We start from the raw sequence: 26983 nt of genomic DNA on the forward strand, positions 1-26983 counted from the left end.
GTGAGAGGTCTGTCCCCACCACAAGGGGTACGCGTCTGTACACGACGCGCGGACGCCCGCGGTGGGGACTCCTCGGCCCTTTCGGACAGCTCCGCCCCACGTGGCCCAACCCCCACCCTCCAACGATGGGCTCCCGATTCCAGTGCCTTCTCCCCTCTGGTAAAAGCTGCCAAGGGACGTCACTGCCCTGGAAACCCTCTGAGCCAATCAGGAGGCAAAGCGAAAGCACCGACTCCTCCTCCTTCTCCCGAGATTCTGCCCCTCCCCCAACCAGGGCCAACCGGCTAGCCCCAGTGAAAACCGGGCCTGCCTTCTCACCTGCCACATTTTTTACAAGGGAACGTGTTCTCCTGGTTCTGGGTCTTGCTAAATGTCTCTGCTTTTTTCTTCTTCTCCGAAAACGGTAGTGCCCTTCGTGACTTCCCTGGCCCCTCCCTTGGCTTCTCTGAGGCTTGGCCACTGGCAGACCCAGGGGCATTGGACTCGTGGCTTCGGAGGATGAGGATGTCATTGGCCTGCAGACGATCATACAAGGAAAGTTGAGAGATTTAGGTAAGACAGGATCCCAAATTCTGGAATCTCAGTAGAGGGCTCTTAAAGGTCATACCCTCCTGCCAAATGGTCCCCTAGCATCCTCTTGAATCCTTCCAGTGAGGAGGCACTCGCTGCCTTTTCAGCAGCCCTTTCTATCTTTGGCCAGCTCTATTTTTACAAAGCTGCTGGTATAGTAATTTTGTAGGATAGTCCTAGCAGCTACAGGACTTCTTGATGCATTTGACAGGGGTCTTAGTATCTCAATTAATGCCATGGGTTTATGTTTTCAGTCATTTAGTCTACTCATGACTTCACTCTGTAAGTGCCCTTCAAATCTGTGTAATGTGCCAGGTTACACAGAAGATACAGAGGTGACAGGAGGCCCTGCCCTCGGAAAGCTCACAGTCTAGTGGAAGGGACAGGCATGCAGACAGCTAGCTGATGGCAACATGAGCCACCATGGGAAATGCCAAGCAGGTGCCAGAGAGCACAGGACATCCGGTGCAGACCTGGAGAGGTACTGTAAGGGTATGTGAGCCATGGGCCTCAGGTTAGGGCAGCCCCAGATGGCCATTAGAAGTGCCCCCAGTTGACACATGCACTGGGTCAACGGCCACAGGAAAAGTGTTCACAAAAATTCAGCAGAACTCAATCGAGTGTGTACACAGAACACAACTCTTGCAGGAGCACAGCCAAGGCTCAGAAGGGAGGAAACAGCTGTATGTCTACAGTTTGTGGGGGGTTTTAAGCAAGCGTAAGTGTACAACACAAATTAAACGAAAGAAGACTCTCATAGTACTTCTCCAACAGACCCTTCCCATCCCTACTCTCTACTGGGGGACCTCTCCTTGACAAGAAACAGCTCTGACCAATATGTCTTGCTTCTTGGCCTGTGATGTGGTGGACAGAGCACTGCACTAAGACATAGGGTGGGACATCAGGCAAATCACTTAGCATCTCTGAACCCAGTTTCCTCCATCTGCAAGGTGGGGGTTAACACTTTCTGGGGTCATTGTGAAGAATTAATGAGATAATGGACAGGAAAGCACTTTGCAGACAACATGCATGAAAGGCCACTATTGTTATTCTCATCATCTCAGCTGAGTTTCAGACATTCTTTTCAGGGTCGAAGCTCTCTTAGGAAGAGCCCTGTCTGAGCTATAAGTCACGGATGCTTCCCCAATGTCCCATACTCTTTCTGGGTTTTCACAAAGGCTTTTTCCTCTGAGTCTCAGATACAGGAGCAGTATAGTATAAAAATTAATAGCAGATTCTGGAGTCAGGCTGCCTACTACTTGTCTTATCTTGGGCCTCAATTTCCTCACCTGTTAGATGAGAATAATGACAGTACCTACCACATGGGGTTATGAAGATTAAATGAGTTTACAGCTTGAAGTATTTAGTACATTTCCTGCCATTATGATGATGATCATTGTCATGTTCCTGCTCTGCCCTCCCTCTCACACCCCCAGGCCCATCTCCAGCTGCCCTCCTGGCCCTGGGCTCCCCAAGTGGAGGTCACACTTACCGACTCATTGGCCTGTAGTGTCTGTGTGGCTTTGACGGCTGCTGCCCGCCGGCTTCGCTCTCGCCCCTCTTCCTGCTCCCCCTTCTCCTGGGTCTCTGGCATCTCCTCCTCCCCCCCTTCCTTCCTGGTCTCCTTTACTTCCCTCTTAGGCTCCAGCCTCTCTTCATTTGGGGACGCTCTTCTTGGAAGAGGCACCCTTGGGAACTTCTGAGAAGTCTATGGAGGACAAGAACAGGGCAGTGAGCCTACAGCTCAGTCACACAGCCATCTGCACCGACTCTGACCCTGCCAGTCCTGCTTACCTGGCCTGGCCCAGCACAGCCTCCTGTGCTGGGACCCTATACCCTCCCACAGCTAGTCTGCCTGTAAAAGGAAAGTCTTGAGCCCTGGGAATCCTCAGGGTGAGCACTTAAGATAGAGCTGGGGCAGGAAAAGGCATGCCAGTCCCTCCCCACAGGCCATCTGTCCTCCTGGGTGTATCCAACAGACACATCCTTGGGCAAGGTGGTCTGGTGGAGCCAGGCAGCAGCCTTGAGCTCCATTCAAAGCTACCTTGATAATGTTTTCTATATCTCCCCTTCTCATCTGCAAATCAGGACTAAGCCACTCCCTGTCTTACAGCAGCATGTCAACAAGTGTGGATTTCTGACCCCAAGATCATATTAGGTAGATACATGGGCACAGAATTAAATAACATTCTCTTAAGCTCTCTTTCAGTCCTGATTATGGCAAGGAAAAAGTCTGGAGTTGGTGTTAATACGTCTTTTATACTTCTCTATACTTAACAAGGAGGGGTCAGGCCTTACCCTAGAGCCTTGGCAGGTCATAGTATCTAGCTAGAATTTAATAACATTCGTTTTCATATATATTTTTACCAGTACTTCCTATGACAAGCAACACTGGTTTCCTATTTATGACTGTGATATAAAGCTTCCCTTTTGGGTACAAAATGAGCTGACTTAAAGGAAAACATTAAGTAGTAGCACAAGTGTGGATATGACAAAGATAGTAATGGTGACATATGGTAGGATGCAGAAATAGCAGAGTTCATAAAGGTGATACAAGTATTACTAAAGTTGGGAAACCGTGTTAGAGGTCTGCTATGAGGAGACAGCAAGTCAATGCTGGTGTAAATACTGTGGGAAATATCCCCCAATGTTCTGCATCAGTACGATGTATTATGATGACACTGGCAAATAGAGAGGGGAACCCAAAGGTCCAGGGCCAGTGCCCAGGACATCAGCTCCCTGGGGCTGTCAGAGACACTGCCTCCTTCTCTCTGCCCTCCAGGGACTCCTGGAGAGATCAGCCTCAGGCTCCCAGCTCAGCCCTCACATCAGACCCAGCCCAGGCTCTAAGCAGCTGAGGCTGGGAAGGGAGTCACCTTAATATCCACTTCAACCTCTTCCTGGGCTGACTTTTCATCACTTGTATCCACATCCCCGAAGGTTAGCGTCCCATTCCGTCCAATCTTCACCTGCTTCTTGTAGGTATAGTAAAACTCCACACACTGGGCCACAGTCTTGGTCTGGATCTGGTTTGGAGCCAAAACAGAGGTCAGAGTTCCTGGTTCAGCTCACCTGTTTGGGGGTACTTTCTCATCCCTGCGTGTCCCCCTTAACCTAAGCAAACACTAAAGCCAATAAACCCAGGAAATACAAGCATTTCTCCAACAACGCCTGCTCTGCGCAAACCACTGACTAATTCAATTAACCAAGCCTTCAGCACTATTGGAAAAAAAACAAAACTAAACTAAAGAGGACAACATAGAGCCACTGAGATTTGAATATGAATTGCACATTAGAGAGCATTATTGTATCGGTTTAAATTTCTTGGGTGTGATAATGGTACTACGGTTTTGTAAGAGAATATTCTTATCTTATATTTAGGTCAAATGTCATGATGCCTGTAACTTACTTTTTGTGGGTTGTTTTTTTTTTAATGTAACTTACTTTTAATGCTTAGTTAAAACAGAAGGAATAGGTGTATGTGTGCAATTATATATAGACACAGAGAGACAGCAAATGTGGCAAATATTAACAATTGGTAAATCTGGGAGGTATATGGGTGTTCACTATGCTATTCTTTCCATTTTTCTGTAAGCTTGAGATTTCTCAAAAGAAAAAGTTTAAAGGGGAAAAAGTCTGGGCACAATCCACATTCAAAGCCAGCCTAGACCTGGCAACACAGCCTCTCTACATCAATCCAAGAAAACAATTTCATTCCTCTCTAGGCAGCAGTGACGGATAAGCGAGGACAGAGAAATGTCAAATTGTCCTCTGTTGGGGAGGAACTCAAGAGAGACTAACATGAAAGTCCTTGAAAACCAAGTCTTGTTCCCAACTCTGCCACTGAATGGCTGTGTAGCCTCAGGCAAGTCTCTTGGTGTGGAAGTGGTGAGTGGGGTGAAACTAGATGATCTCCAAGGGCCTTCCAAGCTCTGAAACCCTATCCCTCCCGTTTCACAAATCCATTTGGCCACTGGGTTTGGTTTCTGGATGGCTTTCCCCCACGCAGCTGTTTTCTCAGACTCTCCCCACTCCCCCCAGGCTCCCAGACTGCTCAGCCAACTGCTGGGCTGGGCTGGGAGCTAGCAGGTCCCGTCCACAGAGCCCAAGAGGTCAGAGAGGGCCCTCTGTGCGTGCAGGAAACAGACATGATTCATCTCACAGGAATGGCCAAGTCAGAAATGTATTAATTAGATCCTGTTTACACTTTTACTATCAATTCCCTCTGATCATCTGTTTGCCTGACTAATGGTCTGCTCTCTTCATTAAGGCATTAGGGGCGCCTCAGTGAGCTTCACAGGCGTGTACTTCCCGGCAGTACTGCCCATTCAGGGAGCACAGCAAACGACTGTCCTCACAACAGGGCCCCTGTAGGAGATTTGTCAGCACTCTGTCCCGGCCCAGGGCGTCCTGGCACAACCTACAATCCCAGGAGGAGAAAGCACATTCTGGGAAGCCCTTTTCCCTCAGTGGTCCACACAACTCACTCTCCTCACAGCCCAGACTCTGAGACAGGACCGGTGGATTAGCAAAGCACTGTACTCTCCCAGAAGAACTTGGGGAGAGGACAAGAGAAATCTAGGAAAACTAGGCTCGGGCCTCCAACACTCAGTCAGCTGAGTTACCAGAAGGAAGCCCTGGGTCTGACAGGAAGTGGGCAAAGGCCCCCAGGTCAGTTAGAGGCACTTGCTAGCTCTCATCTCAGCTCCCCCCCTCATCTCAGGGTGACCTCTCCTCCCACATACTAATAGCGGCCTTCGAAGGACTCCAGCCCCTTGGGATGGCTCACGTCTGTCTGCCTGCAGCCCTCCTGTTCTTCCTCAGGAAAGTCACTGTTTTAAGTTTGGTGCTCCTGGGTCTGGTGCCCACTCAAGCCCCGCTGTGGACTGAGACCCCAGAGTATAGCCACGCTACTCTGAGGTGAGGGAAGGGGGCTTAAGAACCAAGGGGTGAAAGGCTCGATCACTTCCCTTTTTGTTTTATTTAGAAAAATGTCTCTGCAGCTACTTAAAAAGCATTGCCCTAAATGCTTTTTAAGAGGGCTTGGTAAGCAACTGCAGGGTGCCCCATGGGCAGAGGGAGCCCCAAACCATGCAGGCCCTCACTTGCCCCTGAAACAGCCCCAGCTCACCAGCTTCTGCACCAAGAAGAAATCCTTCTTGTAGATGGCAATGCCCTTGTTGAACAGCTTCCTCTCGGCCATCTTCCACTGGTCAGAGCCTGCGGGGCAAAGCAGCAGCCAGGGGAGTGAGGCGGGTGTGAGTGTGAGCACGGTGGGGGGCAGTTCTGACTAGGGTAAAAGGGTGAAGTCATCCAACCACCGTCTCTGGAGGCATTCAGCGCTGGCTCCACATCCTGCTTCTGCACTTATTGGCCATGTCGCTTAGCCTCTGAGCCTCAATTTCTCCTCTTGTGAAATGGGAATTAATAATAGAAGACACCTCCCCAGCTGTGGTGGAGACTAAGTGAGATAACGCATGTGGAACCCCTGGTGTTCTGCCTGGCACCGACGGGTGAAACCCTCAACGGGGGTCGATAACAGCAGCTGCTACGATTATGCCACTTGGCCAACATCCCTCTTAAAGCACAGCGCCCAGAACAGGACATGGCACTCTGGGGGTTGTCCAAGTGCCAGGCAACTGATGCCAATTGGGATGGCACTCCCTGGTGCCTGGGTTTTTTTGCCTGGATGGGCTCACCCCTTCCCCCTTCCACTCTAAGGCACAGGAAACCCCTTGAAAGCTACCCCAGCATTGGTGTCAGTTCTCTCATTCTGGCTCTGGGCTCATCCGTCCCCCACCTCCCTACCCACACCGCACCCCAGGCTATGACTCAGCACTGAAGTGGCCCCACTGATGCTGGAGCCCCCTCGTGGCTCCAGGATCCAGGCCCCAGGCCCACCCTGCCAGCCCACCTGTGTAGTGATAAGTTGCCAGCGGGTGGTTGTGGGGCCGCAGGGGCTTCTTCAGTAGCAGCTTATTCAGCGTTTCCTAAAAAAGAAGTGAAGAAAAGGTCAGGGCCCTGGCAAAGATCTCAGTGGGCAAAATTCAGGTCTCTGAGTAGGGTGGGCACTTACTCTTGGCCCCTTTAGCTGAGGACAAGCAGTAGGTCTGGCAAGATGACAAGGTCATGGGGGGTGGGCCTGCTCAGGGCCTCTTAAGAGGGAACACACAGCCCCCAAGGCAGGCAGCCACAGAGGGAGAAGGCCTTCAATGACACCCCTGTCTGAGGGTGGGGACCTACTGACCCACAGTCAGGGACTGGTGTGGACCCTGCACAGCAAAGCCTGGAGTTTGGAACCAGAGCTTCCTTGGGCCAACTCCCTACCACCCCCAAGTTGGTCAAACCCTCCCGCCTGCCTCAAATCAGCAGGCCTGACAGGCCTGGCTCCTAAGCAGCAGACACAGATCCATGCCAGCCTCCCTGAGGAGCCCTCCCTCCATGAGGGGCATTGTCTTACCAGGATGTCTCCCCTGGACTCGTGCAGACAGTGTAAGGCCAGCTCCTGGTTGGTGCCGGCTCCAGGGAAAATGCTGGAGCAGGCAGCTGTCAGCAGGTCCTCCACTGGGGAGGAAGGAAGGCAACACACTTTTAGGGCTGGGCTGGGCGAGCAGGGCTAGGTTGTGGCAGGGCCTTGCCCACCCACTGCCCAGCAGCCGGCCGTGCTTGCTTTGCCTGTTGGCCCGGCCCCTCTCACCTTGCCTCTGCTTCTCCCGGCTGCTCTCTAGGTTCTCCCACGGCTGCCACACCAAGTCTGCCTTGTGGGGGTCTGTAGCTGCCAGGGCACGGTCCCTCATTGAGGGGATTTCCGCTTGGAACCGGGAGCCCACATTGATCCGTCTGCAGGGGTGGAAAGGGCAGGGAGTAAGGCCTCACCATGTGGGGATGGGGAACCCGACTTACTCCCTGAGGATGGAAAAGATGCAGGGGGTAGTTGGCAGAGGCTGAGCACAGCAAGGCCCCAGCTGGATGTAAGGGAATCTGGCTTCTGTGGGCACGGCCTGGCAAGTGGCACCTGGTCCTGCCAGAAAGGCAAGACCCAGAGGCTGGAAAGGGGAGAAGAAGCTTGAGGTTTACAGACAGGGAAAGAGTCTCTTGGATTAGCCTTTTAATTCTTTTCAGGAGCAAAATCAAACTGAGCTGGTCCTTTCCTTCCCTGTGACTTCCACACAGAAGCTGGCAGGAGGAAGTTCAGTGAAGCCCAGGCCTGACTGCAAAAGCCCAGAGAGGTGTGCTCAGCCCTCAGCCCACAGGGCCCACCTGCATGCACTGACCCCACTTGGCCACCCTCACCCACTGGGCCAGAGGCAGGGCTGCACTTACGGCTCAATGCTCACAGGGGTGGCCTCCCCCATCACAGAGAGGACAGGCGGTGTGACTTCAGCACTATCTATGGGACAAAAGGCAGGTTAGTAAATGGCACCCTCTCCTCCACCCTTCAGCGAAGCCACCCTCCCCAACCCGAGGTGGCTGCTCCATATGCTCAAGAGCCACAGAGGTGACTCACAGAGGTTCATGCGAGGAAATCAGGCACCCTGAGTCCTGGCTCTGCAGACTGCAACTGTGACAACCAGCTGTGACTACCAAATATGTGAGTGCCTCCACTTTCACACTTGCTGTAAGGGGCTATTACTACCTATCTCCCTAGGTTGATGTGAAAATTGAATGAAATCATACACAAAGCCCTCAAAAAATATTAGCTACTATTATTACTACTACTACTAGATCTACTTCTGGAGCCGGGTCCCTGCCCCAGGAGCGCCCACACCACAGCATGAACTCCAACATTCAACTACAGTTGCTCTGGTAAAGAGGCTGAAACTTCCACCCCACGAGCAAGGTGGTGAAGGAGATCACTGTTTCGTAATTATCTTCTCACTTCCTTGCTGGGTTCTCTGCCTCAGTTTCTCCCGAGCTAATGTTAATGCCCTACATGTCAAGACACTCCCTTGCTCCAAAAACAAAATCTCTGCTGACTTCCCTCTGCAACCTGAGAGAAAAGCTCAACTCCTCAGCTCAGCATTCAAGGCCTGTTTCCCTTCCATCTATGCTTCCTACCACCACCTTGCCTGGACCCTCGATCCCAGCGGATCACTCCCTCTTGGCGCTCCCTGCACGGTCCCACCTCCGGGCCTTTGCATTACTTCGTAGGGTGCCCTCCCCACCTGCTTCCTAGTTGAAGTACAGCTCTAGCCCCACCCTCTCTTAAATAAATGGCTTCCTTACCACCACTCTGCAGGCTTCGGAGCTTAGGGTCTGCTTCACTCACTGACTGCTGATCCCACAGTGCCTGGAACTTGTTTTTCTGTCTTCCAAGCTTCCATTTCAACTCCCTAATTAATGACCCTGCATTCTCTTTAGAATAGACCATGGTGTCCCAGACATTTCTGAGGCCCTCACAGGACCCAGTTCAGACTTTACAGCTAAGGGCAAAATGAATATTCATGGATGGACAGACCTCTTCTTTGCTGCCAATCTGGTCTCTACAGTGACTTCTTCCTGCACAACCCAGGCAGGGAGAGGTTTTGAAGCTTCCTGTAGAAGTTGAAGGGCTGAAGGCCAGCAGGCCCAGGGGGAGCCATTTCTCACCCACAGACACCAGGGGGCACCAGAGAACTATGCCACAGTGAGGTCAGGGTCAGAGGTTAATTCAGGGACAGCACTGCCTCACCCCTGTGCTACCTCTGGTCTCACACATAATCCTATCACCCTGAGAAAGGATTATCCCATTTCTCAGAGGAAATGAACCCTTGTGTGGAGTAGGCAACATTTTTCAGCAATTCGCCATCCAGGCCAGCCAAAATGTCTGCTCTGGGCCAAAAGGACTGTTGAAGAGACCCAGGAGACAGGCTCTGCCACATAATATTAAGAACAAATGTGACACGCCAGGCACAGTGTTAAGTGCTTTACGTGTGTTAATGCATCTGAACCTCACCACAGCCCTGGGAGGAAGCTATTAGGTTGAATCATAGGAAACTGCTGTTTGTGGATTTAAAAACAGCTGAATATATATTGACAATTTCATCATTAACCAAATACTAACATCCTCATTTAAATATTGAAAAAACTGAGACCCAGGGAGTTTAAATGACTTCCACAGGGGATGTAGGAGTAAATGGTGGAACTGGGATTTGAGTCCAAGCGGCTGGGCTGACACCTCCTCTCCACCACACCTAAGTGTCCTTGAGCCAGGACAACCTTCTCTCTTTCAGAGGAGAGCGTGTGGAGCCCCTTTTCCCACAGCATTCCAGCCCAATCCCCAGCTGCCCCAGAAGCTGAGTCTTCCCTGCTCACTGCCCTCCCTCCCACATTCCTGCCAGGTCTGGGGGGGGGGGGAGTCACTCACTAGACCGGAGTAGGGTGCGATGGGCACTCTTTGGTGTGATGGGAGGAGGGGCTGGGATGCTGCTGGTCGACATGATGGCATTGAAATAGAGTCCGGAGCCTTCCCGCACGGGGCTGAGGATGGGAGGTGGTGTGTAGGGGGGCAGTTCAAAACTCCGCTCAGAGGGGTGGTCGGCGAGGCGGACAGGGGAGCGCAGGTGGCTCTGGTATGGGGTGATGTTGGAGTAGACGGGAGGGGCGATGAAAGTGCCCGCCTTGGTGGGGATGATCAGGGGCTCAGGCCTCGGCCGCTGCTTTGGTTTCCGCACTGAAGTTTCCCCCTCCAACTTGATATTTATGTCCTCAGCCTGGGGAATGAAACAGAACCAAGACGGCTCAGCCTCTTACGTCCTGGGAACACTGAAGTCTTGACCACTGCTTGCCAGTCTCACCTTTGGAACTTAGTCTGCCCACCACACCCACCGAGGCAAGCCTAAGATAGGGAACAGGTCCAAAAGCCTTTCTTACTGTCTCCTCTAGGGCAGGGGTCAGCAGTTTGCCGAGGGCCAGAGAGTAAATATTTTAGGCTTTGTGGGCGACACATATATTCTTTGGTACATATTCTTCTTTTCCTGGCCCTCTACTCCCTTTTTAAATAATCCTTTGAAAAGGGTAAAAACCATTCTTAGGGCTGGATTTGGCCCACAGGTCATAGTTGCCAACCCCTGCTGAAAAGTATGCTACAGGGCAGGGGATTATAGTGGTTGAGGGCCCAGGCTCTGGAACTAGATTGCTTGGACTGGGATCCACTTCTTTTACTTACCACTTAAAATTACTTAACTCTCTGGGCATCATCATTTTTAACAGGGGAATAAAAAGTGCCTACATGATGGGGTAGCTATGAGGACTAAATGAATGAATACGTCGGAATCACTGAGAACAAGACCTGGTACATAGCAATTAATCAATACTGGCTGCTACCACTACTTACACTCCAAGCTCTGTATTAGATGGTGGCCCATACTGTGTGCCAAGACCTGAGGGACCACACAGTGAACAGGACAGCCCTTGTCCTTGAAGAACTTTAATTCTCATAGTATTAGTCCTACTATCACAGGCTAGCCTACTTGTGCTGTCAAAGGTTAGCCCTACTGGCTTACACTTCTCCCTGCTTGGTACGCCTCATGGGCTCCATACAGAGTAGAAGGCATGGCTGTAGAGGAATGGGGGCCTATCATTGGCTCAAAAGAGAATGAAGCCCTATAGGGGGTGAGCGACTTCAATCATCTCCCTGGGTACACAGGTAAGATTGGCCACACTGACTGAGTGGGACTGGGAACAACAGGTTTTCCTCTCCTCTCAGGTTCCAGCTCCCACACAATCTTCCAGCAGAGGGCCCTGACTCCCCATGATGCCTTGCCCATGCTGGTTAGCTATTTGTACCCTCTCTGCTGTTTTAAGACTAGGAAGAAATGACATTGTTCATGCTTCCCCCCTTAGGGGAACAATATGACTGCACAGAAAAAAAAAAAATCAGTGACGCCAAAAGCCCCCAAACTTGATAGATGAGAAATCCAACACGAACTCAGCTAGCTGTAATGATTTGTGATTTCATAATAGAGAAAATGGATTTAAAACTATTCTGAATATTTGACAATATTTTAATATTGATTTTTTAGGTGTGATAATGGTATTGTAGGAAGGAAGAAGGAAGGAAGAGAGGAGGGAAGGAAAGAAACAGAGAAAGAGAGAGATTGGGGGAGGGAAGGAAAAGAGGGGAGGGAATGAGGGAGGAAAGAAGGAAGGAAGAAAGAAGGAAAGAGAATCCTTGTGTATGATGTACTTAAGATACAAAACCAAAGTATTTATGGATAGAATCATGTGATATTTGGGATTTGCTTCAAAAAAAAAAAATCCAGTGGCAGGGAGAAGTAGAGGTATAAATGAAAGAAGACAGGTTGAGCAGCTAAATATTAGGGTTCATTATACCATTCTCTCTACTTTTGCACATGATTGAAAATGTCTACAAAGATAGATAGATAGATAGACAGACAGACAGACCTCCCTCCCTCCCTCCCCAGAAAGTACTCGGGCAGGATTCAAGAGATTCAAATTCCAGGACTAGCTCTGCTACTACTTGGCTGTGTGACCCTAGGCAAGCCCCTTGCCTTTTCTGGATCTATTTCCTCATCTATGAAATGGACATGTTGAGCTGTGTAGTTGCTCAAGCTCCTTCCTGCCACCCTCAGGACAAGCTGCCCAGGCCTCTAGCCTCCAGCCTCTAATACAAGCATTTCCCTAACCAGAGAACAAGATCCCAGAGAGCAGAGACTGTGCTGCGCATGCTAACCTTGGAGCTCTCCTTTCTGTTACAGACAGCAGGCATGCAGGCTGACTCCCCAGCTAAGAATAATGAAAAAATCCAGATTCAGTACAAAAACCACAGTTTTGCAGGTATCAGAGAGCAAATTAGTTCGCAAAGAATTAAAGAGCCAAGATCCAGGAAAAAGAGGAACACCAAAATACGTAAGTTGTATTTTCCCTAGAGATAGATGCTATTACGGAAGAGGCAACTGAGAGGCTGAGAAAATGAGTAGAGTTTTTAATAAATTCAAGGATCCAGCAGAATAAAAACTGGAGTTTAAAGCTTGCCAAGGAAGGAGAGCCTGGTAAACCCCCAGGCTTTGGATTGGGACTCCAAAGGGCTATATCCTTGAAATAAAGGTGCATCAGAAACATTTGAGACTCGTCCTCAAATGGAATAATGCCCAGCTTCAAGCCATCTGATTTAAAGTAATCCAGGACTGCTTGTGCTCTTTGCTACCATAAATCCTCTCCAGTAGAGAAGAACGTCACCCAGAATCTTTAATTACCTCAACAATGTTTTATGTATAATGTCTGACATTCAATAAAAAATAACCAGATATACAAGAGAGCAAGATGTGACTGAAAAACAAGAAATGGCAGATAATAGAAACAGATCCATAGGGATCCCATTAATGCAGTTATCAGACATAAACTTTAAGAAACCTATGCTTAAGTTATGCAATAAAATAAAAGGCAAAGTTGTGAATCTCATCAAAGAACTAGAAACTCTAAAAATGAACCATATGAAAATTCAATAACTGAAAAATAAAATAACTAAAAATGAGAGCTCAGTGAATGGGCTTAACAACATATTAGACACAGCTATAGAGAGAACTGGTGAACTGAAAGATAAATCAGACTGAAAAAAATGGAAAACATAGAAAAATACATGACAGACAAAATAGGGGATGTGGTGAAAAGCTCTAACAAAATGTGTAACCAGGCAGGGAAGGTGTAGCTCAGTGATAGAGTGCATGCTTAGTATGCACAAGGTCCTGGGTTCATTCCCCAGTACCTCCATTTAAAAACAAACAAAAATAATAAAAATGTGTAACTGGAGTCCCAGAAGGAGAGGAGACAGAAATGGGGCAGAAGAAATATTCAAGAAGCACTCTAAACAGGATAAATACAAAGAGAATGATATTTAGGTATTACAGCAAAACTACTGAAAACCATGACCAAAAAAAAAAAAACCAACCCCCAAACCCTTACATTCAAAGGAACAAGAAGATGGCTTATAGCGACTTCCCAACACTGTAACTACTATAGAAGCCTAAAGACAATGGAATGATATCTTTAAAGTGCCAAGGAGAAAAAAAACAAAAACAAAAACAAAAAACCTACTGACACAGAATTCTCTACCCATCAAAGCTATCATTCAAAAATGAAGATGAAATAAAAACAATTTCAGACCATCAAAGACTAATAAAATTTATCCCTAACAGAGTCACACTAAAGGAAATGCTAAGGGATGTTCTTCAAGCAGTATATAAATGATCTGAGATGGAAGCTTGGAGATATGAGGAGAAACAAAAAGCAACAAAACACTCAGTATTTGGATAAATCTAAAATGAACAACTGAACATAACAATAATGTTATAATGTCCTGTCAATGTTAAAATATATATAGAATGAAAACTCATGTCAATAGTTCTGTAAGTTAGGGATTGGTGGAAAATGGGGTTCAAGGGTTATAAGAACTTTGCATTGTCCAGGAAGAGGTAAAGTACTCTTGGATTAGATTAAGAGTAGATTTCAATAAGCCAAGAATGCATTATAATTTCTAGGAACACTTCTCAACCAGAGAATTAAGCTCTAATGTCATAAGGCATTCACTATGTAATGAGTTAACTTCTCTTCTATGCATTTAGAATGGTGCTATCAACTATCCTCCAGATAACTGAGGCAACAGTCACTCAAATCCCTTTCTGCAGGGCTTATTTCTCTCACAAAAACAAGAAAGGCTGGTAGGGTAATCACTAACAGAGTAATACTAAGTATATAACTAATAAATTAACAAAGAAGGGAAATGGAGTAACAAACGGAATCAACCCAGAGGAAAACAAAAAAGGGGAAAAATGAAGAAAGAAAAGGCAGGATGGGATAAACAGAAAGCAAACAGAAGATAGCAGATTTAAGCCAAAGTATATCAGTAATTATATTAAATGTGAACTGTATCAATCCTCAAGTGAGAAAACAAAGGTTGTTAGAACAGATAACAAGAAACCCCAATTATATGCCACTTGAAAGATACACCTTAGATAGAAGGATACAGAAAGGCTGAAAGTAAAAAGATGGAAAAGATAAACATCCCATCCTCCTCCCACCCACACTAACCAGAAGAATGCTAAATATATGACAAAGCAGACTTTAAAAGGCAAAAAAATTACTAGATAAAAAGAAACATTTCATGATAAAGTGTCTAATCCAGTTCTAAATGAGTATGCAACTAATAAAATTGCATCAAAAATATAAAACAAATAGTGACAGAACTAAGAAGAAATAGAAAAAAGCTCAATCTAAGAGAGATTTCAACATACATGTTTGTACTGATAGAATAAGCAAACATTTCTACATCCCAGTGCCTAGCACAGGGCCTGACCCATATTAGAGGCCCAATCAAAATTTGCTGACCTAAAATAAGAGATTCATACATCCTAGATTTTCCTAAACAGTACCAACTTTCAAGTATAAAGCTGTCTCTCTGTTCCCCATAAGTACATTTGCTCAAAAGGTTCATTTGGAAATACAAATAATATCCCTATGGGTCACCTAAATCCCCTCCCACACGGCCACATTCTCCTTTTTCCCCGTACAGTATTAGGTCCCCAGGGGCACCCAGGTACTGGAGGTGTTTGCATGGAGCGTCTCTCATACCTGAGCTGGGGCATCAGTACCGGGGATACGGATGGACCGCCTGCGGGTGACGATGACTGACGGCTTGTGTTCAGTGGGGTTCTGTTCAGGACCCTTTCCATCCTCATCAACACCTCCAGCTTGGGCCGCCTCGGTTGGGTCCACAGCCCGCACAGGCACAGACACTGGGATGATGAGGGGCACCATCCCGCTGTCCTCCCGTGCTCGCTTGGCAGCTAAGGAGGGCTCAGAAAACTCCACCCCACACTTGGTAGTTGAAGCCAGTACACTTTTCCGCTTCTCTTCAGAGCCATTGGCATCCTAGAGAAGGAGGGAGGGGGAAATGAGGAGAGTTAGAAGGTAAGTCCTGATTTGCTGGTCTGGGACCCTTAGTCACATTTGATTCAGGGATTCAAACACTCATGATGGTTCCCAATGGTCTTTGGTAACCTTGCCTTTCCCTGGCTACCTTTTCCCCTACCATATTCCTAAATACTCTCCAAAACCTCCCTTCTGCCAGGTTCTCCCATCCTGGCCTGGAGCAGGAGTCCCCAGATGGCCATCTCAGGCCACAAGTGGCTTTAGAGATGTTTTTTATTTTGCCTACACAGGGAGAGGCATGTGAAATAGTATCTCAATAGTCAAAACATATCTCTGCAAAAGAAAGTAAGCAAGGAACCCGTGGCAAGGTAAGGGTGGTCTCTGTATCTATTTCCCCACTGGCAACTGGCTGGCATGAAGTCAAATTCTGCAGCTTCCTATGTATCAGCCTGGCCCAGTGGGCTTTGAGGGTTGAGACCTCTAGTGAAGGAAGGGGCAAACACTGCCTTTGGAGTCAGATACTAGGCTTCTATCTTACCCCTGTGACCTTGGGAAATCCCAACTTGGTCTCAGCTTCTTTAGCAATAAAATAGGACAAATGACAGCATCCTTCTCATAGGGTTTGATGATAAATTACTTGTGACCAAGTATAAGAAACTCCACGTACAACACAGGGGCTCAAATTCTGTTCATTCTTCTTCCCCATTTAGATTGTATAATTTATATACAACAAAATGCACCTATTTTTAATTATCGTTCGATGCATTTTGACAAGTATAACCACCTGTGTAACCACTACCACATTCTTATCTGTGAAATCCACTGGATCTGTAAACGGTTCCGCTTCCCCCTTCTCCCAATCCTCCAAATCCCAAATGAAGAAGCCAACCCACAGGAGGGTACTGCATTTTCCTGCCCACAACCCTGCATGTGTTTAAACCCCATCTTCCCTTCAGGTGTGAATACACCTACACAGAGATTCAGAACTCCCTGAAATGGATGGGTTCTTGCATTTGCTTTAGTGAAGTAAGAAGACCGCCCTCGTGGACCTGGAGTCACTTGTTGTCCCCAAGCCCTAGACACGGCTCCCCCTGCCCTGTGCCAGGTCTGCCCCAGCCCACGCCACTCTCACCTTTGTGTTCTGCAGTGAGGCCAGCTCCACGGCCTTCTGAGCCAGGGTCAGCAGGTTGGCCTCCTGGGACGCCCGGCGCCTCCGTCTCGTGCTCTGGATCACCCCACCCCGTAGCACCTGCCCACAGTCCCCCGTGCCCACTGCCTGCATGCCCTCCTCGTTGCCCATGGCAGGAGCCTCCCGCTCGCGACCGTTGGGTGCCAGTCTCTCCCCGTCAGACAGCAACTGCGACTCCCTTAGCTCCAGCGGGAATCCCAGAGCTTCAGGATGAGGCTGCCCCAGGGGGCCAGGTGGTGGCTGCTGCGAGGGCCAGTGATGCAGGAACAGGTTGCTGGCAGGATCCTGCCCAGGCTGGGTGCCAGCCCCAGCCAGGGCGGTGGAAGGCAGGACACCCTCCTTAGAGAGGCGGCGGGAGCGGCGGGGGAAGGGGATCTGGGCCTGAGGTAGCACAGGCTGCGGGGCCGACTCCTGCAGGAGGGCCTTTCGCAGTTCTGGGTTCAGGTCAGGGTTGGGCGGGAAGGGGTAGGGTGCCATGCTGTGGTGAGCCAAGTGGGGCTGCCCCAGTGGCCCGGCCGGCTGCAGGCCAAAGTCCTGGGGCTGCTGAGAGGGTGGCTGCTGCATGGGGTAGAAGTTCTCAAAGAGCTGCATCTGGGGCAGGGTTGCCTGCTGCTGCTGCTGCTGCTGCTGCTGCTGCTTCTGCGGCGGGAAGGCAGCAACAGGGTTGGGGGGTGGCGGGCCCTGCCGGAAGACCTGCCGGTTCACCTGGTGGCCAAAGGCCAGCTGGAAGGGCTGCAGGGGCAGCGTCTGGTTGGGGGCCTTCTTGGCCACGTGGAAAGAGTTCAGGGGTGCCTGGGGCCGCCCTACCTCCAGCTGCACCTTCTGTGGCATCACTGGCCGCACTGCGTTTCCATAGCGGTCCAGCTGTGGCCCCCCTCCTTTCTCCCTCTTCAGTGCCTCAGGGTGGTTATAGTAGGTGGAGACCCCCATGCCAGGATGAGGGCTCCCCTTGGGTCCACTGTAGAGGGGCAAGCTGTGGCGGTTCCACGTTGAGTGGGGTGGAGGCTGGCCAGGCTGCTGCTGCCAGCCGCTGTCACTGACCCCCCCACCCCCTCCACGCTCCGGGCCCCGCCCTGGAGCCATAACAGAGTTGGGCCACTTGACTGAGCCCACCTGCTGGGACAACATGGTTCGCTCAGACCCATACACCACAGAGTTCAGCAGGGCCAGGCTGTTGGGAGGGGGGTGTTCCACTGGCTGGGAGGCAGGGGTAGCCCCTGCCGGACCCTCGTGCCCAAAGTAAGGCTCCTCCTTCACTCTGGTGGACTGTGGAGGGGCCTGGGGCTGCTGTGGGGCTTGCAGGGGTTGGGGCTGCTCCTTGGGAGCTGGTTCCTGGTCCCCAAAGAGGCAACGCTTCCGCTTGTTCTGAGCCTTGGGCTGGGCCTGGAGGTTCATGGTGTGGCCAACGGGGCCCCAACAGTGAGACCTACTTCACCAGTTGCCCATCCCCTGGGGGACAGTCGTGCTGGAAGTCTGGCCCTAGTCCAGTAGCCAGTGGGGGCAGCGGAAATGCTGGATGGTGTGGTCAGACACAGGGAGAAAGAACAGCTGGCTCTTCCTTGCTCATCAAAGAGAGGCTCTTGGGCTCCTCTACTCTTCCCAGTTCATGATGCTCCACGGGGCCCTGCAGCCTGCAGACAGAAGAACAGCAGCGGTGTCAGCTACAGTCTCCCAGGATGCCCCAGATGTCAGCTCAAGTGCAAGGGGGGCCTCAAAGGCCCTGTGTTTCCACTGCCTCCCAGGAATAAGCCTAAGGTCACAGGGCAGCATTGGTGAGGCAGCAGCCAGGACCTTGGGTAAGCCACCAGAAGTAACCAGAGCCAGCACCTCCCAGGGTGCCCTGGGTCTCTCCTCTTGTCCCACCACCTTGCCCTCCTAGTTAGACTCCAGATCTATTGCATTTAGTTGTGTAACCTGCACACTGCACAAGGAAGCTGCCAAGGGGGCCAGTGGGGCTGAGATCCAGCCTAAGCCCCTGGGTGACAAAGGCCATATTGGATTCCCTTCTCCTCCTCAGCCCACTGGGCAGCTCGGCAGATCCTCTCACATCCGTTGAAGCTGTAGCCTCCCACCAGACCAAGTAGTTTTATTCAGCCAATGCCTCCTCTGATACTCCACGCACATCTCAAACAGGCAGTAGAGAAAATAGGAATCACTCCCAACTGTGCAGCCCAAGGGTTGGGAGCTCCACCAGGCCCTTGCAGAGTCCTGGGCCCAAGGCTAGGCTTGGGTCTTTTGCACTGAGGCATGTAGGTGAGGCCCCTACATGAAAGATATGTGCAGTCCTAGCCCCACCCCTGGGAGGAGCTGCTGGGTGGAACCGTAGCTGCCAGAGTCTTCCCCAAACTAGCACAGAACCTGTTTTGCAACCCCCAGCTGCCTGGAGACAGGATCCAGCCTGGTAGCTGGTCAGCAGTCCCCACTCACCCTTTCCCACTGCCAAAGAGCTCCTGGCATCTGTAGCGAAGGAACTGTATAGTTATGATATTGAGGGGGTTCAGATTGCTAGAACTTAGGTCCAGAAGGTTATTCCGTGACATGCCGTGACTAAAGTGCTCATAATGTTCCCGTGTTTGTTTTCTGACTTAACAAAAACAGTTTGCTCTATTTATCCTGCTACAGAACAGACAGGATTGAGACCAGTATTTTATAATTTACATGTGTTTTTATTACTTACATGCAAGTTATAACTTACACGTATAACTTGCATGTGTTTTCAAAGGCCTTTTTCTTTCTTCAGAGGTTTTTTGTTTGTTTGGGTTTTTTTGTTTTGTTTTTCCCCTTCTAGGAAGCTGGCAAATGTGGGAGCTACATGGCCCATCTCTTCCCCATGCTAAAATTCTGGTCCTGAGCCAGTCTGTCTAGAAGGGGAAGGGAGGGGAAGAGGACTCAGGAAGCCCCTGCAAATAAATTTGCAGGACCAGGCTGACTTCAGACGTCAGAACCTAGACGCTCCGGTCTTCGTTAGCAGCCTGGGGATTTTCCAGAAAACCAGGCGAGAGCAGAGGAGGGCTGGGGCTGGGCATACTGGGCAGGCTCTAGTATGAAGCCCTGGCTATACCTGGCGATGCCCCTGGCCCCAGAGAGGCCGCCGCGCTATCGCTCCTCCGCAGGCTTCCGCAGCTCCCCAGCCCTTCCCCTCCCGGAGCGGCCGTGACTCACTCCGGCCCCCTGCCGCCTTTCACTTTCACCCAGCACCCAGAAGGGGAGGAACTTCCTCCTCCATTTCCTTCCTCAGCTCCCGGCCCTGCTGTGAGTGAGAGCGACTCTCCCGGCTCGCACCCACTTTGTCTCGCCTATGGAAGCTAGGGGTGGGGGAGACTAGGAGGGCTTCCGAGTCACCCAGGCACCCGCCCAAGGGGAGGACTTGGACAAGCAGAGAGTGCCGAGGCCACAGAAACCACCTTCTGAACAAACCCCTTTCTCTTGCTTTTGAACTCTCATTCTCTGACAGCCAACCCAAAGCCAGCACCTAGACTGAAAACAACCCTGGGCGCCATCGTGAAGCTGCCGGGTGGGGCTGTCCTGGCTACCGGAGTCCGGCTCTGCCTCTCCAATCAGCATGAACCAACTACAAGTACGTGTGTGTCTGCAGAGGAAGGAAGAACGTGCTGGCTCGAGGGGAGGGGAGGGGGCCGAGGGAGAGTTGGCAGGTCCACGTGCCTCGGAAGCTGGGAGCCTCCCCTCCCCCCAACAGTACACAGACATCCCCCATCACAGCGCTGTCGCCTTGTGAGCCACTGCACAGGGCTTGGGGCTTTGAGGAAGGGAAGGCCCACGTAGCAGATGGGCCTGGCGCATGTGTGAGTGTGTGCCCAATGGAGGGTACCAAGGCACAGGGATGGCCAGCTCAGCCCTAGTGGAGAGCGGTTCCCCACATTGGGTTGGAGAGATGGAGGTGGAGTCTGTGAAAGAGGATCCAAGGCGGGGCTACTCCTGCCCCAGTCCCAGACTGGCTCACCTGCCACTGTTTGGTCAGGCCAAGAAAGGCTGGACTCTGCTGGTCTACCTCCCACCCGCCACCCTGCACATCAAGGAGGGCCTTTCCTCAGGACACCACAGTAGGCTTCCAAAGCTGCACCAGGGACCTGCTTCGAAGAAATCAAATGGGTCAATTCTGAGGAGGCTGAATTGCTCCAGAAGCTTCTCGAGAGGCCTCCCTTTCACCCCCATCGGAAGGCTAACAGTGCTAAGAGCACAGACAGCCAGATCTGGGACCCTCAGAGAAGAAAGGTCAGTTATCTGAGGGGATGGAGAAAACAGGGGACCCTGGAGGGAGGGGGGAAGGGACACACCAAGGCAGCAGGACACAGAGGAGGAGGAGGAGGAGGAGGAGGAGGAGGAGGAGGAGGAGGAGTAGCAGTAGCAGCAGCAGCAGCAGCAGCAGCAGCCAGTAATAATAACAATAATAACAATAATAAAGATGATGATGATGATGATGATGCACCTGTGCCAGGCAGGTCCTCAATGCTTTGCACATGTTTAATTCCTACAACAGCTTTATAAGACAGCATGAAACTGAAGCATAAAGCATTTTTATTTTAACCTCCACTTTATAGGTGAGCTAGACAGGCTCAGAGGGGCTAAGTAACCTGCCAGTGGTCACATGGTAATTATGTTGCAGAGCCAGGAATTGAACTTAGGTCTGCCTGACTCAAAGACCAAGCTCTTATTCCTTATCCCTAAGACATGCCACTAAGACACCAGGGCCCTCTCTGCACACCTTCCTTCCACAACACGCTCTCAATGGTCTCAGAGCAAGGATTTTCTGCACACGGATATCCCTCCTTACTGGCACTGGGAAGCCCCTGACCCTTACCTGAACTGTTGACAGGTAAACCTCTCCTGTTCTGCTCCAGTTCATCTGAGACCCTCAGTGCGACAGGAAGGGAGGGGAGGAAGGAGCTTTCCCACAGAGGCATCAGCCGGTGTGGGAGTTCCACAGGGAAGCCTGAGACTGCACTGGCTGCTTCAGCCTTGCTCTCCAAGCCTGGACCCTCCGGCCCCTGCAAGCCCACCCCTGTCTCAATTCTGGTGGCTGTTGGTGGGGCTTCCAGCTCTCATACCACCTCACAGCCTGCAACTCTGGCCAGGACTGAACCACTTCCTCCCAGTTTTTCTGCCCCAGCCCCCCTCCTCTGTCCCTCACGTGGAAGTCAACCTGGCCTTCCTCACAATGAGGAAGAGGAAGGAAGCCATCCTTTCTGAAGGCTGCCGACCGATGGGCCAACTCCCTGAGGTTGCGGGGAAGAGGGTGTAATGAGGAACTCCTGCAGGCAGCTCACCCTTGGGACCAGCTGCAGGGCCTAACAACGGATGCAGAAACACTGCAAAAGGAAACCCACAGACATCATGGGGCCCCAGACACTTACACCCACTCTGTCAGTCTGTTTGACTGTCTATCTGGGCTCTACTCACCCTTCCCTTCCTCCAGGAGCCTCGCTGCTGCACACCACAGACAGCCCTGGGCAGAAGATATGGCAAGAATCTGATCTCAATGGCTGGGGACCTATGGGGCTTTCAGAAGCATCTATGGTGAGAAGCACTTTCTCTCTACAGATGAAAGCAATGTGCACTAAGAAAAGAAAACAGTGCTGAGCCCACACATGTGTTTTGCAGACACATGAGGGAAGGTGCTGAAAAGGCTGTTGGGTGTTCTATGCTGGTGGTGACACCATGCCCTCCAAGGACGCAACTGAACACACACTGCTCCCCATGTGCCATCAGCAGCCCAGCTACATGCCCAACATTGGCTGGGAGAGTCCTGTGAGCCCTCAGCACAGGGCAATGGGCCAAGTCATGACCATTGAGGGGACTAGGGCCACTCACAAGCTTGGGGCATTCAGCACTATCATCCGAGAGACAAAACTATTCTGAGTCAAGGTTACATAGGAAAGGGGTGCCCAGCTTGGTCCCAGTGGCCCCAGGGGCTCGACTCTGACCTGGGGTTGAAAGACAACTAAGGGACCCCCCTGATCCCAGGAGGCTAACACTCCCAAGCTCCTGCTCTTACCTGTGCCACCCCTGGCCCTACAAACTCAGCACTAGGAAGAGGAGGTCACAGCTCAAAGGCCAAACAGACCAAAATGTGGCATCCAACAAGGCCCCAAATCTCTAGGCCAGCCAGTTCCCTGAGCACCAAAGAGGCTATCTTAGGACCAAGTCTAAACTTCCTATCTGGCCCACAAGTCCCTGCAGACTTGGGCTCCTGCTACTTCTCTCAACATTCCATGCTGGAGCCATCATTCAGGGCTGTTCCTGCTTTGTTTCCAGGTCTTTGACCAGGCAGTTCCTCTGCCTCGTACACTTTCCCGCCCCTTTCACCTGACCAAGTCCTACTCATCCTTCAGGTCTCAGACACTGCTTCCTCCAGGAAGTCTTTCCTCACCCCAGGGCTGAGCCAGGAACAACACTCTGAGTTCATAATACTTCTAAACCGCATGACTGTGCTCAGCATACTGAATTCTAGGTACCTATCTCTTAGTCTCCAGCAGACAGCAAGCTCCAGTGGGGCAGAGTTTGCTGATCCTTGTACCTTGGCACTTGGCTTGTACCTGTGCCTGAGGTGAGTCAGAGCCAAGCCTGGGCAGAGGCACTACTCATAGCCGATGTATCCACCCTGGGCTCCTGCCTGGCCCTGACTTCCGGTCTTTCTTCCAATGCATATCAAAGCTCCCCATGATGCTGAATGAAGCAAAAGGCCCAGCCCCTTTACCCAACCCCAGCCTACCCCATCAGTGGCCACAGGATCCATCCAACTAAGCTGAACACAAATCCTTCTCCAATTGTGGGCCCATAAGCCACTTGCCCCTTGACTGTCACTCACTGCCCCCACACTACATGCAGGACAACTGGGAAAGTGCCAGTCCCACTATTGTCTCTGCTCCACTTTTTTTCCCTCAAGGCTTCCCACCCCTGCCTAGACCATGGCCAGGGACATGAGCCTGTGGATCTGTTCACCTCGTGCCAAGACATGGCTGGGATGGACCTCAAAACACCAAGGTGTCTATCTAGGATGCCAGGGGGCAGTGGTAAGGGGCCCTCCTTAGAGGAGCCCAGCATGGCCCAGCTGGCCTTCCAGTCCAGGCTCATATCCTGAAAAGCTCTCTCTCAGATACTCGGGGGCCTCTGGCTACAGCCAGACTGTGCAAGTGGCCTGTAACTGCCATCTTGGACCAGCTAAAGGTGCCCAGGCCCTAGACAGACTTTCCCTCTGGGCATAGTGCAACCATCTGCAATGCTATGTGCCCTCCTCTAACTGGGAGTTCACACCCAGGCTGAAGGGCCCCATTTCTTCAAGCCTCTGGACACACATGTCCTGTTCTCAAGGGGTACATAAAACTAATAAGGAAGGAGACGCCAGCCACAGAGATGAGGCCCTGCCTCCCACAAGTGTCAGTTCCCCTGGGGGTGTGAGAAAGCAGGCCCCGTGATGTGCCTGTGCCAAGTCCAGAGGGAGTCCCCGGATTATCACTTCTCCAGACTGAACTTCAGCTCTGAAAGGCAGCGGCCAGGCTGATAGGCCAGGGAGTCATGAGTCCCAGGGGTCTCAGCCGCCAAGCTGACCGGGCTCAACCGGGGTTTGAGCTGGCTGCAGTTCGAGCTTTGACCGTAAAAAAGGCAACACTAAGATGTTTCTAAAAGGATACTTGTGAGAGGGAAATCCTTTGCCTTATGAGGCACTCCCAGGGCTTCCTTCAGACGTTGACCTCTATCATCCCCTCCCCCACTGCCCCACAGACAAGCCCACGATGTCCATGTGAGCCAGGAGAACCGTGTCCGTTTTACTGGAGGGAAGCTGCAGCAGATAGGAAACATCGAGTCCCAGGCAGGGCCAGGAAAGGATAGAGCCTCCAGGCCCAGCTTTCACCCACACTTGGGGGGTAGCTGCCTCCCTCCTAGGCAAGGGCCACAGAGGATTACAGGCAGCCCAGGAAACCCCTTCCACAGGATTCAGGACTCCCAGGGTGAAGTGGAAGCTGGCAGGCCTGGGCTCTCCCCAGAAGAGACGGAGCAAGTGTCCCTGCAGCCAGCCCTGGAGCGGACCTCACAACCCTCTCATACCCTACAGGGCTCATGCCACCAGAGTCTGCACCAGCTCCCCTTCCCCTTCTGGAAGGGCCTGGCTCACCAGCAGGTCTAGAGCAGGGCTCTCTGGAGTCTGCCTGAGCCCCAGTGCCAGACTCTGCCCTACACCAACATACAGAGAAGACCACTCACAGGGACCCACCTTAACATGGCCTTGCCCTGCCTATACCCCTGCCCCCCATACACACACCCTCTGTAGCCCTGCAGATCAGCCCATTGCCCCTTCATCCACTCAATAAACATTTGCTCAGCACTGGCTGTAAGCCAGGCTCTGGGGAGACACAGGAGACAAGATACAGTCCCTGCCCACATAGAGCTCCCAGCCCAGTGGGGGAGAAAAACAGAAACACACATTGATTATAATGCAAGGTGGCCTATCCTGGGTCTAGAAATACACACAGGGAACAGGTGACCCTGGGAAGAGTTCCCTGACTTTGAGCCTTTGTTGGAGCTATTCCCTCTGCCTGGAAGTCCTGCCTCCACTCTGACAACCTGCCTCCTATCAGTCCTATCTCCTCCAGGCAGACCTCTGGCACATACTGTTCTCACCCTTTCTGAATCTTCAAGCTTTTACTCAGTTTTAACCACTATCCCATAATGCTTCTTTAATTTTCCTTTCTGTTTCTGCACCAAGGCTGGAAGAAGCAGGGCCTGGAGGTAGTGTGGCCCAATGGAGAGGGCAGTAAACTGGCTATCAGATACCTATGTGTCTAGTCCAGGAGTCACCACTCACTAGTTTCTACCTTTGAGGAATTTAGGTGCCCAGGGAGGGGCAGGGGGGACAAGGCCTGAGTCCAGGCATCACCTTTGTAATGAGCAACTGCCACATGAAATAATACCCACCAGCAATGCCCACGTGTCCAATGTGTGTGAGGACTACTTACTAGCATAACCACTTACTCCTATCTGAGAAACGAGGAAAGGTTGGCTTTGAAAAGTAACTTGTTCCAGATCACAGCCTGAGGTCACCAGTGGGGAGCCAGGCTTCAAATCCAAGCTGGCTGACTCCAAACCAGGACTCCATCACACCCTGCTGCCTATCTATGTTGAGCAGTGCTTCTCAAACCCACCCTTGAGAGATTGGTCCATGGGTCTGGTAACAGGGGGCAGGACCAAGGTGGGAAATCTGCAGTGCTTCATAAGCAGCCAGGAGGTGCCCGGGTGCTAGAAGAGGGGAAAGGCTAGAGGGTCATGGCCTGACACAGTGCAGTTTCCAAGGATCCACTGCTCCTCACTCCCCAGGTAGCTGCCTGCCAGGGTGCTGTGCCCTGCCCAGGAGGCATGAGGGGTCCTGGGTGGGCCTTGCTCTCAGCTAGTCCTAGGGCTGACCGTGGCTCTTACAGTGCGTGAGGCCCAGCTGAGTGCTTGTGTTTACTGAGCGCTTACTATTTTGCCAGGCACTGTGCTGAGTGTGTTGCAGGCAATATCTCATTTAACCCTCACTCTTCTTTGTCTCATTTTACAGGTTTAGAATGCTATAGTCAAAAGTATCTATTTAAGGGTGGGGAAGGGTATAACTCAGGGGGAGAGTGTGTGCTAGCATGCATAAGATCCTGGGTTCAATCCCCAATACCTCCATTAAAAAAAAACAATTACTAAATAAATAAATAGACCTAATTACCCCCAAAAACACTTTTAAAAAAATTATCTATTTAACACAAAAGAAGACAGTGATGCAGTAACAGAGAAACAGAAATGACATTAGACAGATAGAAGTCAAATAGCAAAATGTAGACAGAACTCTGATCTTATCAATAATTAGTTTAAATGTAAATAGATTAAATACCCCAATTTAAAGGCAGAGGTTGGGAAAATGGGTTAAAAAAAAAACATGACCCACTGTTTACAAGAGACACACAATTTAGATTCAGAAACACAAACAGGTTGAAAGTAAAAGGATGGAAAAAGATACACCATACAAAGAGTAACCAAAAGAGAGCTAGAAAGGCTATGCTAATACTAGATAAAATAGACTTTAGGAGAAAAATCCCTATTATAGACAAAGAAGGATATTTTTAATGATAAAAGTGTCTATACATCAAATGGATATTATAATTATAAATATATATGCACCTAATGACAGAGCCCCCAAAGTACAACTGTCAGAACTGAAAAGAGAAATAGACAATTCAACAATAATAGTTGAAGACGTCAATACTACACTTTCAATAATGGGTAGAACAACTTAACAGAAGACCAACAAGGAAATAGAAGACTTAAAAACTACAAAGCAAATAGACCTAACAGATAACTACGTGACATCCCACC

The 26983-nt window shown here is 50.6% G+C and overlaps 1 protein-coding gene and 1 long non-coding RNA gene across 6 annotated transcripts in view; one reads left to right on the forward strand and one right to left on the reverse strand.

Annotated features, from left to right (window-relative positions):
* MIDEAS (mitotic deacetylase associated SANT domain protein) overlaps positions 1-26983 on the reverse strand; it is a 65903-nt gene that overhangs the window by 3611 nt on the left and 35309 nt on the right. For both annotated transcript variants that reach the window (XM_015240762.3, XM_015240761.3), the window contains exons 2-12: positions 16571-18258; positions 15139-15438; positions 9917-10262; positions 7894-7960; positions 7268-7410; positions 7031-7134; positions 6485-6560; positions 5702-5790; positions 3447-3596; positions 2063-2278; positions 319-515 (exon numbers count right to left, since the gene is read on the reverse strand). In XM_015240762.3, the coding sequence (XP_015096248.2) occupies positions 319-515; positions 2063-2278; positions 3447-3596; positions 5702-5790; positions 6485-6560; positions 7031-7134; positions 7268-7410; positions 7894-7960; positions 9917-10262; positions 15139-15438; positions 16571-18022 (3140 nt within the window). In that variant the 5' untranslated portion in view covers positions 18023-18258. The remainder of the gene's footprint in view (positions 1-318; positions 516-2062; positions 2279-3446; positions 3597-5701; positions 5791-6484; positions 6561-7030; positions 7135-7267; positions 7411-7893; positions 7961-9916; positions 10263-15138; positions 15439-16570; positions 18259-26983) is intronic.
* LOC140696971 (uncharacterized) lies at positions 149-25574 on the forward strand. 4 transcript variants are annotated; one of them, XR_012073747.1, is made up of 7 exons: positions 149-552; positions 4296-4435; positions 7744-7799; positions 8013-8161; positions 20082-20204; positions 20607-20860; positions 22062-25574. It is a non-coding gene; the product is annotated as an uncharacterized lncRNA (long non-coding RNA). The 4 variants fall into 4 exon arrangements; XR_012073745.1 differs by having other exon boundaries at positions 7744-8161; XR_012073746.1 differs by lacking the exon at positions 7744-7799.

This window comes from Vicugna pacos, chromosome 6, assembly GCF_048564905.1.
Source record: "Vicugna pacos chromosome 6, VicPac4, whole genome shotgun sequence".
In the NCBI taxonomy this organism is placed as follows: domain Eukaryota; kingdom Metazoa; phylum Chordata; class Mammalia; order Artiodactyla; family Camelidae; genus Vicugna; species Vicugna pacos.